The sequence below is a fragment of the Culex pipiens genome, chromosome 1 (genome assembly GCF_016801865.2).
Source record: "Culex pipiens pallens isolate TS chromosome 1, TS_CPP_V2, whole genome shotgun sequence".
NCBI classification, from domain to species: Eukaryota; Metazoa; Arthropoda; class Insecta; order Diptera; family Culicidae; genus Culex; species Culex pipiens.
In genome coordinates, this window is record NC_068937.1 from 44305480 (window position 1) to 44325492 (window position 20013).

The 20013-nt window shown below is 44.7% G+C and overlaps 2 protein-coding genes across 2 annotated transcripts; both read right to left on the bottom strand.

The window, feature by feature from the left end:
* Positions 1 to 7135: 7135 nt before the first annotated feature.
* On the bottom strand, positions 7136 to 10288 carry LOC120412705 (uncharacterized protein K02A2.6-like). Its single transcript, XM_039573320.1, has one exon. The coding sequence runs from the start codon at positions 10286 to 10288 to the stop codon at positions 7136 to 7138; it is 3153 nt and encodes a 1050-aa protein (XP_039429254.1).
* Positions 10289 to 10498: 210 nt separating this feature from the next.
* LOC120424951 (uncharacterized) lies at positions 10499 to 12562 on the bottom strand. The gene is made up of 2 exons (XM_039589313.2): positions 12481 to 12562; positions 10499 to 12036 (listed from the first exon to the last, which is right to left on the bottom strand). The coding sequence occupies exons 1-2, from the start codon at positions 12494 to 12496 to the stop codon at positions 10667 to 10669; spliced, it is 1386 nt and encodes a 461-aa protein (XP_039445247.1). The 5' UTR covers positions 12497 to 12562; the 3' UTR covers positions 10499 to 10666.
* Positions 12563 to 20013: the final 7451 nt, after the last annotated feature.

The window sequence follows — 20013 nt, forward strand, 5'->3', positions numbered from 1 at the left end:
AATAATTTAAACGCCAAGCGTCAAAAGCTTTAAAACTGCACCAAAAGCAGTGCATGAATCATTTGAAACAATAACTCTTTCGTGAATTTTTCGTTGGCGCTGAAAAGCGCCATTTTGTTAAATTGCAGCAGAAGTTGATTTTTGTGGCCATCTTCTCGAGCGTCCATCCAAGTAGGCCTTGTTTTTCTTCTTCGACGTCGTTTTGGCAGAAATTTCACGCACACGCTGACGTGTTTCTTCTTCTTGGAGCTCGCTCTTGATTTCCTCCAGTCGTTGATTTTTTTCCGCTGCTGCTGCTGCTACGATGTTGTCGGTTCGAACGATGACGATGGAATGAAAATCGTTGGCAAAAATGCTGCCTTCACGACTCCACGGCAAAACAAAACAGCCAATCAGAGAGCGGAAAGATTTTTTGCGTGGGTCAAAGCACGCGCTTGCTTGTTCAAGGCCAACTGCGATCGATTGACCGTTGACACTTGCAAGCGAAAATTGTTAATATTACTTATTTTTTTTAAATGAAAATTTTGGAGGAAATATTGAAAATAATTTAAACGCCAAGCGTCAAAAGCTTTAAAACTGCACCAAAAGCAGTGCATGAATCATTTGAAACAATAACTCTTTCGTGAATTTTTCGTTGGCGCTGAAAAGCGCCATTTTGTTAAATTGCAGCAGAAGTTGATTTTTGTGGCCATCTTCTCGAGCGTCCATCCAAGTAGGCCTTGTTTTTCTCCTTCGACGTCGTTTTGGCAGCAATTTCACGCACACGCTGACGTGTTTCTTCTTCTCGGAGCTCGCTCTTGATTTCCTCCAGTCGTTGATTTTTTTCCGCTGCTGCTGCTGCTGCTACGATGTTGTCGGTTCGAACGATGACGATGGAATGAAAATCGTTGGCAAAAATGCTGCCTTCACGACTCCACGGCAAAACAAAACAGCCAATCAGAGAGCGTAAAGATTTTTTGCGTGGGTCAAAGCACGCGCTTGCTTGTTCAAGGCCAACTGCGATCGATTGACCGTTGACACTTGCAAGCGAAAATTGTTAATATTACTTATTTTTTTTAAATGAAAATTTTGGAGGAAATATTGAAAATAATTTAAACGCCAAGCGTCAAAAGCTTTAAAACTGCACCAAAAGCAGTGCATGAATCATTTGAAACAATAACTCTTTCGTGAATTTTTCGTTGGCGCTGAAAAGCGCCATTTTGTTAAATTGCAGCAGAAGTTGATTTTTGTGGCCATCTTCTCGAGCGTCCATCCAAGTAGGCCTTGTTTTTCTCCTTCGACGTCGTTTTGGCAGCAATTTCACGCACACGCTGGCGTGTTTCTTCTTCTCGGAGCTCGCTCTTGATTTCCTCCAGTCGTTGATTTTTTTCCGCTGCTGCTGCTGCTGCTACGATGTTGTCGGTTCGAACGATGACGATGGAATGAAAATCGTTGGCAAAAATGCTGCCTTCACGACTCCACGGCAAAACAAAACAGCCAATCAGAGAGCGTAAAGATTTTTTGCGTGGGTCAAAGCACGCGCTTGCTTGTTCAAGGCCAACTGCGATCGATTGACCGTTGACACTTGCAAGCGAAAATTGTTAATATTACTTATTTTTTTTAAATGAAAATTTTGGAGGAAATATTGAAAATAATTTAAACGCCAAGCGTCAAAAGCTTTAAAACTGCACCAAAAGCAGTGCATGAATCATTTGAAACAATAACTCTTTCGTGAATTTTTCGTTGGCGCTGAAAAGCGCCATTTTGTTAAATTGCAGCAGAAGTTGATTTTTGTGGCCATCTTCTCGAGCGTCCATCCAAGTAGGCCTTGTTTTTCTCCTTCGACGTCGTTTTGGCAGAAATTTCACGCACACGCTGACGTGTTTCTTCTTCTTGGAGCTCGCTCTTGATTTCCTCCAGTCGTTGATTTTTTTCCGCTGCTGCTGCTGCTGCTGCTACGATGTTGTCGGTTCGAACGATGACGATGGAATGAAAATCGTTGGCAAAAATGCTGCCTTCACGACTCCACGGCAAAACAAAACAGCCAATCAGAGAGCGGAAAGATTTTTTGCGTGGGTCAAAGCACGCGCTTGCTTGTTCAAGGCCAACTGCGATCGATTGACCGTTGACACTTGCAAGCGAAAATTGTTAATATTACTTATTTTTTTTAAATGAAAATTTTGGAGGAAATATTGAAAATAATTTAAACGCCAAGCGTCAAAAGCTTTAAAACTGCACCAAAAGCAGTGCATGAATCATTTGAAACAATAACTCTTTCGTGAATTTTTCGTTGGCGCTGAAAAGCGCCATTTTGTTAAATTGCAGCAGAAGTTGATTTTTGTGGCCATCTTCTCGAGCGTCCATCCAAGTAGGCCTTGTTTTTCTCCTTCGACGTCGTTTTGGCAGCAATTTCACGCACACGCTGACGTGTTTCTTCTTCTTGGAGCTCGCTCTTGATTTCCTCCAGTCGTTGATTTTTTTCCGCTGCTGCTGCTGCTACGATGTTGTCGGTTCGAACGATGACGATGGAATGAAAATCGTTGGCAAAAATGCTGCCTTCACGACTCCACGGCAAAACAAAACAGCCAATCAGAGAGCGGAAAGATTTTTTGCGTGGGTCAAAGCACGCGCTTGCTTGTTCAAAGCCAACTGCGATCGATTGACCGTGGACACTTGCAAGCGAAAATTGTTAATATTCGTTAAATTATTTTAAAATGAAAATTTTGGAGGAAATATTTAAATTAATTTAAACGCCAAGCGTCAAAAGCTTTAAAACTGCACCAAAAGCAGTGCATGAATCATTTGAAACAATAACTCTTTCGTGAATTTTTCGTTGGCGCTGAAAAGCGCCATTTTGTTAAATTGCAGCAGAAGTTGATTTTTGTGGCCATCTTCTCGAGCGTCCATCCAAGTAGGCCTTGTTTTTCTCCTTCGACGTCGTTTTGGCAGCAATTTCACGCACACGCTGACGTGTTTCTTCTTCTTGGAGCTCGCTCTTGATTTCCTCCAGTCGTTGATTTTTTTCCGCTGCTGCTGCTGCTGCTGCTGCTACGATGTTGTCGGTTCGAACGATGACGATGGAATGAAAATCGTTGGCAAAAATGCTGCCTTCACGACTCCACGGCAAAACAAAACAGCCAATCAGAGAGCGGAAAGATTTTTTGCGTGGGTCAAAGCACGCGCTTGCTTGTTCAAGGCCAACTGCGATCGATTGACCGTGGACACTTGCAAGCGAAAATTGTTAATATTCGTTAAATTATTTTAAAATGAAAATTTTGGAGGAAATATTTAAATTAATTTAAACGCCAAGCGTCAAAAGCTTTAAAACTGCACCAAAAGCAGTGCATGAATCATTTGAAACAATAACTCTTTCGTGAATTTTTCGTTGGCGCTGAAAAGCGCCATTTTGTTAAATTGCAGCAGAAGTTGATTTTTGTGGCCATCTTCTCGAGCGTCCATCGAAGTAGGCCTTGTTTTTCTCCTTCGACGTCGTTTTGGCAGCAATTTCACGCACACGCTGACGTGTTTCTTCTTCTCGGAGCTCGCTCTTGATTTCCTCCAGTCGTTGATTTTTTTCCGCTGCTGCTGCTGCTGCTGCTACGATGTTGTCGGTTCGAACGATGACGATGGAATGAAAATCGTTGGCAAAAATGCTGCCTTCACGACTCCACGGCAAAACAAAACAGCCAATCAGAGAGCGGAAAGATTTTTTGCGTGGGTCAAAGCACGCGCTTGCTTGTTCAAGGCCAACTGCGATCGATTGACCGTTGACACTTGCAAGCGAAAATTGTTAATATTACTTATTTTTTTTAAATGAAAATTTTGGAGGAAATATTTAAATTAATTTAAACGCCAAGCGTCAAAAGCTTTAAAACTGCACCAAAAGCAGTGCATGAATCATTTGAAACAATAACTCTTTCGTGAATTTTTCGTTGGCGCTGAAAAGCGCCATTTTGTTAAATTGCAGCAGAAGTTGATTTTTGTGGCCATCTTCTCGAGCGTCCATCCAAGTAGGCCTTGTTTTTGACAAAGAACTTTGTCCTAAGGTTTCTATACGTGGTGTCAATCCAAAATTTTCGCGAAGCGAAAACGTTACGTGACGAATTCCCCTCTCGGCAAATTTCCCCTCTTTTTGGTGCACGCTGGTTGGATGAACGAACGTTTCCCAATCAGTCGATCGAGAGACGTGAGATTGATGTATCTAAAATCTCCCCCACTCCACCTCATAATTTTCGGATCGTCGACGAGCCAACAAAACTCGGCTCGGTCGGTCCCGAAAATTCATTCTATTGCTGGACGGCGACGAGAACACATCAGAAGCAGATGGCCTGGTGGCCCGGTAGCAGACGGCCTGGAGGTCCGGGAGCAGATGGCTTGGAGGCAAGTACCAGCTAAGACATGCCGGTCGCGTGAGTCGATCATTGGAACTGGCCACCACCTGGAGTGGCCGGAGGCCCCGCGGATGTTCCGATGGGGGGACATTTGCCGGACCGTAAGAGTTGGGGCAATATGGGTATCAAACTTTATGGTTTTTGATACTGGGCATGAAATTTTACATTTCGGCAGTAGCGGCCACAATCCGGAGTGGCCGGAGGCCCCGGGGATGTTCCGATAAGGGGACATTTGCGGAACCATAAGAGTTGGGGCAATATGGGTATCAAACTTTAGGGATTTTGATACTGGACATAAAATTTGACATTTTGGCAGTAGTGGCCACAATCCGGAGTGGCCGAAGGCCCCGCGGATGTTCCGATGGGGGGACATTTGCCGAACCGTAAGAGTTGGGGCAATATGGGTATCAAACTTTATGGTTTTTGATACTGGACATGAAATTTGACATTTCGGCAGTAGTGGCCACAATCCGGAGTGGCCGGAGGCCCCGCGGAAGTTCCGATGGGGGGACATTTGCCGGACCGTAAGAGTTGGGGCAATATGGGTATCAAACTTTATGGTTTTTGATACTGGACATGAAATTTTACATTTCGGCAATAGTGGCCACAATCCGGAGTGGCCGGAGGCCCCGCGGATGTTCCGATGGGGGGACATTTGCCGGACCGTAAGAGTTGGGGCAATATGGGTATCAAACTTAATGGTTTTTGATACCGGACATGAAACTTGACATCTCGGCAGTAGTGACCACAATCCGGAGTGGCCGGAGGCCCCGGGGATGTTCCGATAAGGGGACATTTGCGGAACCATAAGAGTTGGGGCAATATGGGTATCAAACTTTAGGGATTTTGATACTGGACATGAAATTTGACATTTTGGCAGTAGTGGCCACCACCTGGAGTGTCCGGAGGCCCCGGGGATGTTCCGATGGGGGGACATTTGCCGGACCGTAAGAGTTGGGGCAATATGGGTATCAAACTTTATGGTTTTTGATACCGGACATTAAATTTGACATTTGGCAGTAGTGGCCACAATCCGGAGTGGCCGGAGACCCCGCGGATGTTCCGATGGGGGGACATTTGCCGAACCGTAAGAGTTGGGGGAATATGGGTATCAAACTTTAAGGATTTTGATACCGGACATTAAATTTGACATTTTGGCAGTAGTGGCCACAATCCGAAGTGGCCGGAGGCCCCGGGGATGTTCCGATGAGGGGACATTTGCCGGACCGTAAGAGTTGGGGCAATATGGGTATCAAACTTAATGATTTTTGATACTGGACATAAAAAGTTGCATTTGGCCATTATCTGAAATTAAGCAGTTAAAATATGCTAATGCTAAGCAGTTAAAATATATTGCTTATTAGGCAGGAAGTAATAAATAGACTACTGCAATGCACATTTTTTCGTGCCACTGTGAAAATCTGTTTCTGGAAATTTAGAATAACTATCTCGTAATCATTAAGAGCCCTGTAAAGGGTAGTTTTTAATGTCTGCTATTCAAATTTCCTTTACTGCCGCCGATTGCTTGCAACAGCCTTGCAAAAACATTCCCGCATCTTGGTAACTTTCGAGTGGTGAAGGAAAGTAAATTGATTTCACTTCGATTTGTATTTCGATGCCAACATTTCAAAAAGCATCATGTACTAACCATGCGTTTTGAGAAAAACGCATTTGAATGTTGAGCATCCATTTTCAATTACCATTTTGACAAAGAACTTTGTCCTAAGGGCTCTATTCTGGTGAGGTGTCAATCCAGAAAAACGAAAAATGTCGCGCGTTACGAAAATGTTGCATGCTTGGTACTGGGGAAGGGGTCTGCAACGCAACAAGGCACTGTTGCGTGGAATTTTCGAGCCAATATAAACCCCACTCGATCAGCCCAGGGAAATCATTCTATCGTTGGACGCCGAGGAGTAAACAACAACCTGGACCTGGAAGCAGATGGCCTGGAGGCCCAGAAGCAGTTGGCCGAAAAGCAGCTGGCCTGGAGCAAGGAGCAGCCCAAGCGGAGGCAGGCCAGCCGGAATATTCTGGCCACAAGACCCGGAGTGGCCAGAACCCTCAGGGGTGTTCCGATGGAAGGCCATACGAGAGGGGACAATATGGGTATCAAACTTCTTGGATTTTGATACTGGTGATGAAAATGGCAATTTTGACAGTATTGGCCACAACCTGGAGTGGCCGGTGCCCTCAGGGAGGTTCTCCCGGGAGGACATTAACAGAACCATACGATTTTGGGCAATATGGGTATCAAACTTCTTGGTTTTCAATACTGGTTGTTGTAAACGCTCCGTTCACATCTGCAATCGTTTATCGAATGGCGCTCTTCCAAACAAGATTCTCTTTCCTCTCCCTTTTCTTTTCTCTCTTTTTGTTTTCTTTCCAGACCGATTAACTTCGCATCAACGTGTACAATCGTTTCTACCGTGTGAACGTGGCTGTGAAATATTTCACAGCCCTTCAGTAATATCTTTTTTCCTTGTTTTGGTTTAGGTTGACAGTTCGCAATCGAAGCAACCCTTCGTTTTCTGTTTTGCCTTAGCTTGACAGTTCTCGATCGAAGTAACCCGTTGGCCTCAAATTTTGTTTATATTTACAAAGTCCCGTTACTACAATCGCCTCCTTCTCTACTCTTCAACGATTCTTTTTAAAGATTGCTCGGAAATGCCTGTTTAATTGTTTTTCTTCTCTGAATAAAAAAAGTGTTCACTCATATTCGCTTCGATTTTATTTGGTTCAACAGTAAAGGAAACTTTTCGAAAATCTCAGTGGAAGATGTGGCAGATGTAGTCCTTAAACTTAAGGGGTCGATTGATTGTTGATCTCTGGCGCAAGTTCCTGGCTTGTCCTGCGGGTGAGTTGTGTTCCGGTAGGCTTGCAACAGTGTCGTGATCTTCGCCGTCTAGAATTTGCGGGTCGGTAGTCGTGAGTTGGTCTGCGTCTGCGTTGATCGGTGGTGCAATCTTTACCTCTTGCACATTTCTGGCATATTGAACACCAGTCTTACTGACCACTACGACCTTGGGTCCCTCTCGTGCCACAACCGTGTAGCGTTCCGCTGAAAAAGTGGGGTCCGTTTTGTTTCGCTTAGGTTGTGCAAGCAGGACCAAGTCGCCCACGTTGATGTCCGATTCCTTTGCTCCTCGCGTCCTGTCGGCATACTGTTTTCCTTGAGATTTAGATTCCGCATCCCTTTCGCTGACATCCTGACGATCCAAAACGGACGAAGACTTCCAAAGGCATGGAAAAGTCCCTCTGTATTTCCAGCCGGTCATCAGCTCAAACGGCGTCACATTAAGTCTGGAGAGTGGGATGAGCGTGTTATGTCGGTGAACAAATTCCTGCAGGGCACTCCTCCAATCTTTTCCATCCAATTTAGCCGCACTTACAGCCTTGATGATCCCTAAATTTTGCCGCTCTACCCCTCCATTGGACTGCGGGGAGTATGGAATGGACTTCCTCACTTGTACTCCCTTACTCGACCAGAACGACACGAAAGTTTCGCTCTGAAAAGGCGGACCGTTGTCGCTCTGAAGTACGGCTGGCCAACCCCATGTTTGAAACACCTCGCAGAGCGCTGAGTTGGTAGCGTCTGCGTCCATAGACTTCATTTCTACGACCGAGATGTAGCGCGAGTACAAATCGACCACAACGAGGAATTCTCCAGTTCCTGCGTTAGGGATGTACAAGAAGTCGATCTGTAGATGTTCCCACGGCCCGTCCGGTAGATCTCTTGAAGCCAATGGTACAGGAGGGTTGCGTCTGGACAGCAGAGTACACGTTTCACAGTTCCGAATAAATCTGGAGACCTGCTGGGACATGCGAGGCCACCAGAAGTATTCTCTAATGATGCGCTTCGTTGCCACCTCGCCCACGTGTCCACTGTGCGCAGATTGAAGTGCCTTGAGACGGAGTGATCCTGGAAGCACAACTTTCTCGTTTCGAAACACCAAGTCGCCCAGGACGTGTAGATTCTTCCGCTGAGGTTCAAACGCCCGGAGTTCCGCCGGCCAGTGCTGCGTGGCGATGGCTTCTCGAACCAAGTTTAGTTCACCGTCTGCCTCGGATTCGTACTCGATTTCGTTCCAGGTAATTGTCATACAGCCTGGATCCAGCGCGAAAAGGTAGTGACTATCCTCCGATTCGTCAAAGGCTTCGTCCGATTGTGAGGCATCGATCAGTCTAGAGAGGGCATCGGCTATATTCAGATCTCCGGGAACACGTTCAATTCTGAAGAAGTACGGCTGTAGTCGCAGGGCCCAGTTCTCGGCCCGGGTGACCGCTCTTCGTCCCAGTCTGTGCTCACTGTTGAAGATGAATTGGTTTGCTTCGGAGTCCGTGCGAATCGTGAAGAATCGAGCCAATAAGTAAAACGTGAACCTTTCAACTCCCCAAACAACGGCCAAAGCTTCTTTCTGGGTCTGTGGGTAACGTTTCTCGGACTCCGTCAGTACTTTGGACGCACAAGCGATGATTCTCGGTAGGTTTTCCGGGTTAAACTGCACCAACACGGCTCCAACTCCGATGGGCGAAGCATCTACAAAAAGCTCTGTGCGGTCTAGTGTGCTGTAGTAACCCAAACGCTTGATCGTTTCCAGCGCCTCGTTCTGAAAGAATCTGAATTCCGTCTCCAGCTCTTCGTTCCAGTAGAAGTGATCGCTTGTAGCGAGTTTCCTCAAATGTTCCGAATTTGTAGCGCGATGAACAATGAACCGATCGACGAAGGTGACCAAACCGAGGAAGCTTTTAACCTCCGAGCAGGATTCGGGTCGCCGGAAGTTCTGAATTGCGGCAACCTTTTCGTCTTCCAACAGCCAGCCCTTCGCTGATATGGTGAATCCCAGAAACTTGACCGATTGTTGGCCAAATTTACATTTGCTGTCGTTAAGTTTCACGTTATGGTTGCTGAGGCACGCCAGCACCACCTTCAGGTTGTCGTCGTGTTCTGCTTTCGTTGTTCCGTAGACAATAATATCGTCCAAATAATTCTTGCAACCTCTGCACCCCGCTAGAACCTTCCGTTGCAGGGACTCCTGGAAGATATCCGGCGCGTTTGTTAATCCAAACGGAAGTCGCACGTAGCGGAACATCCCGAACTCTGTGTAGAAGTTGGTGAGATGTCGTGATGCTTGATCCAGTTCGATGTGGAAAAAAGCTTGGGATAAATCGATCGTCGAAAACCACTGTGCTCCGTCCAGGTCCGACAAAATCGTCTCGAGTGTCGGAGCTAAGAAGGGTGTTCGATGGATGTAACGGTTGGGTCCACGCAAATCGATGACGAGCCGGATGTCATCCACTCCTTTCGGCACTACTAGCAGGGACGAGCAGAAAGAAGTGTCCATGCCGTCCTCTACCCGCTCGATGATGTCGGTCTTGACCAGGTCCTGTAGCCGTTGTTCCACTAGAGATTTTATCGCGATCGGTATGTTGGTGAAGACATTACGGCAAGGAGGTCGGTTGACGTCGTAGGAGATTTTCACCGGTGGCATGTTGAATTTGGGGAACGTTTTGTCGGCACAGACTGCTCCAATGCTGTCCTCGTTCATCTGCGACGAACTCGACCTTAGTGGCACTTGTAAACCCAACATAAGGATGCTGTATCGGAACGCCGTCGGTCTACTAAGGAGTGAACGCTTCTCCTTCACGACATAAAACTTCTCCAAAAGCCTTGGCCTATCTTCGGATACAAACAGGGGGGCGTAGAAGGTAGCCACCACTTGAATATGTCCGGATGTAGCATAAGCTTTCAACGGAAGATCGGTTCCTGTCTGTACCTCGTAAACGTCGCCTTTGTACCTGGCGTCACCAATCAGCTTCGTGAAAATCTCGGCAGTGACCGTGTTGACTTGAGCTCCGGAATCGATGAGGAACACGCACCTTAACCCGGCTATCTGAGCTTCGATGAACCCCGCAGACATCTGCTCAACTGTTTCAGCCTGGAGTGTTGACGTTGCGAACTGTTCCTGAATTACACACTTGTCACTTTTTTCATTAATTAATTATTGCTTTATGGTTTGCTCACCTTAACAACAGACTGGTCACCAGGAGTAACCACCTTCGCCGTTCCGACCACCTGAGAGTCCCGCGGATCTGCCGTACAGTTCGCGTCGATCTGTTTATCATAGAACTATATTAATATTTCATGCCATTTAGAAATTAAAAGACACATTCAAAGTCTGTTCATCTTTTTATTATTGATTCCTTCTTCTTTTTTTTTTTTTTAGTGGTACAACTTATTTTTGTGATATTTGAATGACATTTGAAGTATAAATCAAGCTTCTTGCTTTGTTGATCGATTACTCAGCATTGTTACTTACTGAACTTTCATCCCGCTCGTCCTCCTTCTCAACTGCGGCGACTTCACGAGGATTATTTTCCAACCCTTCTGTTGCCGACCGCTTGCCACCCACGACACAAGCCCTCTGGATGTGTCCTCTGCGGCCACACTTGTCACAAATCTTGTTGATCGATGTGCAATTATCCGGCGAATGAAATTGACCACCGCAACGCCAGCAGCAATCCTTCCGTGCTTCCTGGGCCTCGACCTTATGATCAGGTGCTTTGGGCGGCGCCGCGAACTTCGGAGATTGTCCACCCCGGCGGCCACTCGACTGTCCTCGTTGGAACGAATTACCCTTCTGATAAGACTGTCCCCGTTGGTACGGGTGTCCTCGTTGGTACGAATTTCCTCGTTGGTAAGGATTTCCTCGTGGAGACGGATATCCACTGCGTTGCCACCGATCCTGTTGGTAGCCGTAGCCGTCTGGGTTGTAATATCGCTGCTGTTGGTTACCAGCCCAGCGTCCTGATTCAACAGCTGCTACCTGCGCAAACTCGACATTCCCTCGTTTCTGCATAACGTACTCCTCATTCAGTCGAATGGCTTCAATTTCTCGTACTTTATCGATAAGCTCAGACACACTACCTTTGCGGCTCAACAACTTCAGTGCCGCCGAGCGAACTTCTTTGTCCCTTGCGTGCTCGGCCACAGCGCCCACAATCTCTTCGAACTCCTTGTCCTTATCGTATTCACCCAGTCGCGCGATCGATCCCACTCGATTAACAAACGCGAGGTCCGTTTCTCCTGCCTTTTGGAACATAAGAGCCAGCCTACGCCTCATCAGCATCACGTCGGAACCCGACCCGAAATAACTTCGCAGTCTTTGCATAGCGTTTGTAAACGGGTGCGTCTCGGGGTCAGCAAAACCTTCCTGCGTTGTGGTGTTACGGAATATTTCCAGCAAACGGTTGCCGGCTTTGACTCGGAACACGGTGAACTTCGTCAGCTCGTCGTCTACGCCCGCAAGTCTTAAATTGTCCAACAGCAGTTCCTTCCACTGTTCGAACGTCTGCCGATGGATGTCGCCTTCATCGGACGGCGTACATTCCGGCACGTTAAGCGACGCGAGGCAAAGCTGGTTCATGGACGAATAAAATTTCGATTCCTCGGCGCTCGATACTGAAGACGGCCGCTTGGTGCTGCTCAACCCATTTGTCAAATCGACTGACGACAAATCAAGGTTGGCTTGGAGCTCAGCGGTCTTCTTCTGGCTTGCGTTTAGCTCCTCCAAAAGTCGCGCGTTTCTGTTTCTTTCTAACTCGAGTTCCCTCATCAGCTCGTTTTGCTTGGTCCGCTTCTTCTTGTTTGGATTTCCAGTGAATTCGTCTGTAAACGTTAAAATACTCGTATATAATTTCTATTTGTCTGTGACCAAGTATCTACTTGGCCGCCATGTTTTTTTTTTTATTGAACCGAGGGCAGCCGATCGGCGCCATTTTGAAATTCCACGTTTTGACTCAACTTTACTGATATTTAGTTGGGGCATTCGCCAACTAAACCGATTTTTTTTTTTTTTTTTTTGATTTTGTTGATGGTCTGGTGTGATTGGGGGCTTACGCCCAATCACCCTCCATTCTTATATTTTTCTTTTGTTTGATAGATTGGTGTGATTGGGGGCTTACGCCCAATCACCCACTTTTTTTTTTTTTTTTAATTGATTATCTTTGCAGGATTTGCTTAGTTGGGGCCTTCGCCAACTTTTAAAGAATTGTTTCTGCTTGATCTCCACTATTTTTTACTTTTTTTTCTTGAAATTTCCACTCAACTTACCTACTGACTGCGCCATGTTGTAAACGCTCCGTTCACATCTGCAATCGTTTATCGAATGGCGCTCTTCCAAACAAGATTCTCTTTCCTCTCCCTTTTCTTTTCTCTCTTTTTGTTTTCTTTCCAGACCGATTAACTTCGCATCAACGTGTACAATCGTTTCTACCGTGTGAACGTGGCTGTGAAATATTTCACAGCCCTTCAGTAATATCTTTTTTCCTTGTTTTGGTTTAGGTTGACAGTTCGCAATCGAAGCAACCCTTCGTTTTCTGTTTTGCCTTAGCTTGACAGTTCTCGATCGAAGTAACCCGTTGGCCTCAAATTTTGTTTATATTTACAAAGTCCCGTTACTACACTGGTAATGAAAATGGCCATTTTGACAGTATTGGCCACAACCTGGAGTGGCCGGTGCCCTCAGGGAGGTTCTCCCGGGAGGTCATTTACCGAACCATACCATTTTGGGCAATATTGGTATCAAAATTCATGTTTTTCAATACTGGTAATAAAATGACCATTTTGACAGTATTGGCTAAAACCTGGAGTGGCTGGTGCCCTCAGGAAGGTTCTCTCGGGAGGACATTAAGAGAACCATACGATTTTTGGCAATATGGGTATCAAAATTCATGTTTTTAAATACTGGTTATGAAAAATACCATTTTGACAGTATTGGCCACAACCTGGAGTGGCCGGTACCCTTAGGGAGGTTCTCCCGGGAGGACAATTACCGAACCATATGATTTTGAGCAATTGTTCAAGGCTCAACTGCGATCGTTGACGATGACGATGGAATGAAAATCGTTGGCAAAAATGCTGCCTTCACGACTCCACGGCAAAACAAAACAGCCAATCAGAGAGCGGAAAGATTTTTTGCGCGGGTCAAAGCACGCGCTTGCTTGTTCAAGGCCAACTGCGATCGATTGACCGTTGACACTTGCAAGCGAAAATTGTTAATATTCGTTAAATTTTTTTAAAATGAAAATTTTGGAGGAAATATTTAAATTAATTTAAACGCCAAGCATCAAAAGCTTTAAAACTGCACCAAAAGCAGTGCATGAATCATTTGAAACAATAACTCTTTCGTGAATTTTTCGTTGGCGCTGAAAAGCGCCATTTTGTTAAATTGCAGCAGAAGTTGATTTTTGTGGCCATCTTCTCGAGCGTCCATCCAAGTCGGCCTTGTTTTTCTCCTTCGACGTCGTTTTGGCAGCAATTTCACGCACACGCTGACGTGTTTCTTCTTCTCGGAGCTCGCTCTTGATTTCCTCCAGTCGTTGATTTTTTTCCGCTGCTGCTGCTGCTGCTGCTGCTGCTGCTGCTGCTACGATGTTGTCAGTTCGAACGATGACGATGGAATGAAAATCGTTGGCAAAAATGCTGCCTTCACGACTCCACGGCAAAACAAAACAGCCAATCAGAGAGCGGAAAGATTTTTTGCGTGGGTCAAAGCACGCGCTTGCTTGTTCAAGGCCAACTGCGATCGATTGACCGTGGACACTTGCAAGCGAAAATTGCTAATATTCGTTAAATTATTTTAAAATGAAAATTTTGGAGGAAATATTTAAATTAATTTAAACGTCAAGCGTCAAAAGCTTTAAAACTGCACCAAAAGCAGTGCATGAATCATTTGAAACAATAACTCTTTCGTGAATTTTTCGTTGGCGTTGAAAAGCGCCATTTTGTTAAATTGCAGCAGAAGTTGATTTTTGTGGCCATCTTCTCGAGCGTCCATCCAAGTAGGCCTTGTTTTTCTCCTTCGACGTCGTTTTGGCAAGTGAAAATTGCTAATATTCGTTAATTTTTTTTAAATGAAAATTTTGGAGGAAATATTGAAATTAATTTAAACGCCAAGCGTCAAAAGCTTTAAAACTGCACGAAAAGCAGTGCATGAATCATTTGAAACAATAACTCTTTCGTGAATTTTTCGTTGGCGCTGAAAAGCACCATTTTGTTTTTGCTCTTCTTCTCGGAGCTCGCTCTTAATTTCCTCCAGTCGTTGATTTTTTTCCGCTGCTGCTGCTGCTGCTACGATGTTGTCGGTTCGAACGATGACGATGTAATGAAAATCGTTGGCAAAAATGCTGCCCTCACGACTCCACGGCAAAACAAAACAGCCAATCAGAGAGCGGAAAGATTTTTTGCGTAGGCCAAAGCACGCGCTTGCTTGTTCAAGGCCAACTGCGATCGATTGACCGTGGACACTTGCAAGCGAAAATTGCTAATATTCGTAAAATTTTTTAAAATGAAAATTTTGGAGGAAATATTGCAATTAATTTAAACGCCAAGCGTCAAAAGCTTTAAAACTGCACCAAAAGCAGTGCATGAATCATTTGAAACAATAACTCTTTCGTGAATTTTTCGTTGGCGCTGAAAAGCGCCATTTTGTTAAATTGCAGCAGAAGTTGATTTTTGTGGCCATCTTCTCGAGCGTCCATCCAAGTAGGCCTTGTTTTTCTCCTTCGACGTCGTTTTGGCAGCAATTTCACGCACACGCTGGCGTGTTTCTTCTTCTCGGAGCTCGATCTTGATTTCCTCCAGTCGTTGATTTTTTCCTCTGCTGCTGCTGCTACGATGTTGTCGGTTCGAACGATGACGATGGAATGAAAATCGTTGGCAAAAATGCTGCCGTCACGACTCCACGGCAAAACAAAACAGCCAATCAGAGAGCGTAAAGATTTTTTGCGTAGGTCGAAGCACGCGCTTGCTTGTTCAAGGCCAACTGCGATCGATTGACCGTGGACACTTGCAAGCGAAAATTGTTAATATTCGTTAAATTATTTTAAAATGAAAATTTTGGAGGAAATATTTAAATTAATTTAAACGCCAAGCGTCAAAAGCTTTAAAACTGCACCAAAAGCAGTGCATGAATCATTTGAAACAATAACTCTTTCGTGAATTTTTCGTTGGCGCTGAAAAGCGCCATTTTGTTAAATTGCAGCAGAAGTTGATTTTTATGGCCATCTTCTCGAGCGTCCATCCAAGTAGGCCTTGTTTTTCTCCTTCGACGTCGTTTTGGCAGCAATTTCACGCACACGCTGACGTGTTTCTTCTTCTCGGAGCTCGCTCTTGATTTCCTCCAGTCGTTGATTTTTTTCCGCTGCTGCTGCTGCTGCTACGATGTTGTCGGTTCGAACGATGACGATGGAATGAAAATCGTTGGCAAAAATGCTGCCTTCACGACTCCACGGCAAAACAAAACAGCCAATCAGAGAGCGGAAAGATTTTTTGCGTGGGTCAAAGCACGCGCTTGCTTGTTCAAGGCCAACTGCGATCGATTGACCGTGGACACTTGCAAGCGAAAATTTCTAATATTCGTTAATTTTTTTAAAATGAAAATTTTGGAGGAAATATTGCAATTAATTTAAACGCCAAGCGTCAAAAGCTTTAAAACTGCACCAAAAGCAGTGCATGAATCATTTGAAACAATAACTCTTTCGTGAATTTTTCGTTGGCGCTGAAAAGCGCCATTTTGTTAAATTGCAGCAGAAGTTGATTTTTGTGGCCATCTTCTCGAGCGTCCATCGAAGTAGGCCTTGTTTTTCTCCTTCGACGTCGTTTTGGCAGCAATTTCACGCACACGCTGACGTGTTTCTTCTTCTCGGAGCTCGCTCTTGATTTCCTCCAGTCGTTGATTTTTTTCCGCTGCTGCTGCTGCTGCTGCTACGATGTTGTCGGTTCGAACGATGACGATGGAATGAAAATCGTTGGCAAAAATGCTGCCTTCACGACTCCACGGCAAAACAAAACAGCCAATCAGAGAGCGGAAAGATTTTTTGCGTGGGTCAAAGCACGCGCTTGCTTGTTCAAGGCCAACTGCGATCGATTGACCGTTGACACTTGCAAGCGAAAATTGTTAATATTACTTTTTTTTTTAAATGAAAATTTTGGAGGAAATATTGAAAATAATTTAAACGCCAAGCGTCAAAAGCTTTAAAACTGCACCAAAAGCAGTGCATGAATCATTTGAAACAATAACTCTTTCGTGAATTTTTCGTTGGCGCTGAAAAGCGCCATTTTGTTAAATTGCAGCAGAAGTTGATTTTTGTGGCCATCTTCTCGAGCGTCCATCCAAGTAGGCCTTGTTTTTCTCCTTCGACGTCGTTTTGGCAGCAATTTCACGCACACGCTGACGTGTTTCTTCTTCTCGGAGCTCGCTCTTGATTTCCTCCAGTCGTTGATTTTTTTCCGCTGCTGCTGCTGCTGCTACGATGTTGTCGGTTCGAACGATGACGATGGAATGAAAATCGTTGGCAAAAATGCTGCCTTCACGACTCCACGGCAAAACAAAACAGCCAATCAGAGAGCGTAAAGATTTTTTGCGTGGGTCAAAGCACGCGCTTGCTTGTTCAAGGCCAACTGCGATCGATTGACCGTTGACACTTGCAAGCGAAAATTGTTAATATTACTTATTTTTTTTAAATGAAAATTTTGGAGGAAATATTGAAAATAATTTAAACGCCAAGCGTCAAAAGCTTTAAAACTGCACCAAAAGCAGTGCATGAATCATTTGAAACAATAACTCTTTCGTGAATTTTTCGTTGGCGCTGAAAAGCGCCATTTTGTTAAATTGCAGCAGAAGTTGATTTTTGTGGCCATCTTCTCGAGCGTCCATCCAAGTAGGCCTTGTTTTTCTCCTTCGACGTCGTTTTGGCAGAAATTTCACGCACACGCTGACGTGTTTCTTCTTCTTGGAGCTCGCTCTTGATTTCCTCCAGTCGTTGATTTTTTTCCGCTGCTGCTGCTGCTGCTGCTACGATGTTGTCGGTTCGAACGATGACGATGGAATGAAAATCGTTGGCAAAAATGCTGCCTTCACGACTCCACGGCAAAACAAAACAGCCAATCAGAGAGCGGAAAGATTTTTTGCGTGGGTCAAAGCACGCGCTTGCTTGTTCAAGGCCAACTGCGATCGATTGACCGTTGACACTTGCAAGCGAAAATTGTTAATATTACTTTTTTTTTTAAATGAAAATTTTGGAGGAAATATTGAAAATAATTTAAACGCCAAGCGTCAAAAGCTTTAAAACTGCACCAAAAGCAGTGCATGAATCATTTGAAACAATAACTCTTTCGTGAATTTTTCGTTGGCGCTGAAAAGCGCCATTTTGTTAAATTGCAGCAGAAGTTGATTTTTGTGGCCATCTTCTCGAGCGTCCATCCAAGTAGGCCTTGTTTTTCTCCTTCGACGTCGTTTTGGCAGCAATTTCACGCACACGCTGACGTGTTTCTTCTTCTTGGAGCTCGCTCTTGATTTCCTCCAGTCGTTGATTTTTTTCCGCTGCTGCTGCTGCTACGATGTTGTCGGTTCGAACGATGACGATGGAATGAAAATCGTTGGCAAAAATGCTGCCTTCACGACTCCACGGCAAAACAAAACAGCCAATCAGAGAGCGGAAAGATTTTTTGCGTGGGTCAAAGCACGCGCTTGCTTGTTCAAAGCCAACTGCGATCGATTGACCGTGGACACTTGCAAGCGAAAATTGTTAATATTCGTTAAATTATTTTAAAATGAAAATTTTGGAGGAAATATTTAAATTAATTTAAACGCCAAGCGTCAAAAGCTTTAAAACTGCACCAAAAGCAGTGCATGAATCATTTGAAACAATAACTCTTTCGTGAATTTTTCGTTGGCGCTGAAAAGCGCCATTTTGTTAAATTGCAGCAGAAGTTGATTTTTGTGGCCATCTTCTCGAGCGTCCATCCAAGTAGGCCTTGTTTTTCTCCTTCGACGTCGTTTTGGCAGCAATTTCACGCACACGCTGACGTGTTTCTTCTTCTTGGAGCTCGCTCTTGATTTCCTCCAGTCGTTGATTTTTTTCCGCTGCTGCTGCTGCTGCTGCTGCTACGATGTTGTCGGTTCGAACGATGACGATGGAATGAAAATCGTTGGCAAAAATGCTGCCTTCACGACTCCACGGCAAAACAAAACAGCCAATCAGAGAGCGGAAAGATTTTTTGCGTGGGTCAAAGCACGCGCTTGCTTGTTCAAGGCCAACTGCGATCGATTGACCGTGGACACTTGCAAGCGAAAATTGTTAATATTCGTTAAATTATTTTAAAATGAAAATTTTGGAGGAAATATTTAAATTAATTTAAACGCCAAGCGTCAAAAGCTTTAAAACTGCACCAAAAGCAGTGCATGAATCATTTGAAACAATAACTCTTTCGTGAATTTTTCGTTGGCGCTGAAAAGCGCCATTTTGTTAAATTGCAGCAGAAGTTGATTTTTGTGGCCATCTTCTCGAGCGTCCATCCAAGTAGGCCTTGTTTTTCTCCTTCGACGTCGTTTTGGCAGCAATTTCACGCACACGCTGACGTGTTTCTTCTTCTCGGAGCTCGCTCTTGATTTCCTCCAGTCGTTGATTTTTTTCCGCTGCTGCTGCTGCTGCTACGATGTTGTCGGTTCGAACGATGACGATGGAATGAAAATCGTTGGCAAAAATGCTGCCTTCACGACTCCACGGCAAAACAAAACAGCCAATCAGAGAGCGTAAAGATTTTTTGCGTGGGTCAAAGCACGCGCTTGCTTGTTCAAGGCCAACTGCGATCGATTGACCGTTGACACTTGCAAGCGAAAATTGTTAATATTACTTATTTTTTTTAAATGAAAATTTTGGAGGAAATATTGAAAATAATTTAAACGCCAAGCGTCAAAAGCTTTAAAACTGCACCAAAAGCAGTGCATGAATCATTTGAAACAATAACTCTTTCGTGAATTTTTCGTTGGCGCTGAAAAGCGCCATTTTGTTAAATTGCAGCAGAAGTTGATTTTTGTGGCCATCTTCTCGAGCGTCCATCCAAGTAGGCCTTGTTTTTCTTCTTCGACGTCGTTTTGGCAGAAATTTCACGCACACGCTGACGTGTTTCTTCTTCTTGGAGCTCGCTCTTGATTTCCTCCAGTCGTTGATTTTTTTCCGCTGCTGCTGCTGCTACGATGTTGTCGGTTCGAACGATGACGATGGAATGAAAATCGTTGGCAAAAATGCTGCCTTCACGACTCCACGGCAAAACAAAACAGCCAATCAGAGAGCGGAAAGATTTTTTGCGTGGGTCAAAGCACGCGCTTGCTTGTTCAAGGCCAACTGCGATCGATTGACCGTTGACACTTGCAAGCGAAAATTGTTAATATTACTTATTTTTTTTAAATGAAAATTTTGGAGGAAATATTGAAAATAATTTAAACGCCAAGCGTCAAAAGCTTTAAAACTGCACCAAAAGCAGTGCATGAATCATTTGAAACAATAACTCTTTCGTGAATTTTTCGTTGGCGCTGAAAAGCGCCATTTTGTTAAATTGCAGCAGAAGTTGATTTTTGTGGCCATCTTCTCGAGCGTCCATCCAAGTAGGCCTTGTTTTTCTCCTTCGACGTCGTTTTGGCAGCAATTTCACGCACACGCTGACGTGTTTCTTCTTCTCGGAGCTCGCTCTTGATTTCCTCCAGTCGTTGATTTTTTTCCGCTGCTGCTGCTGCTGCTACGATGTTGTCGGTTCGAACGATGACGATGGAATGAAAATCGTTGGCAAAAATGCTGCCTTCAC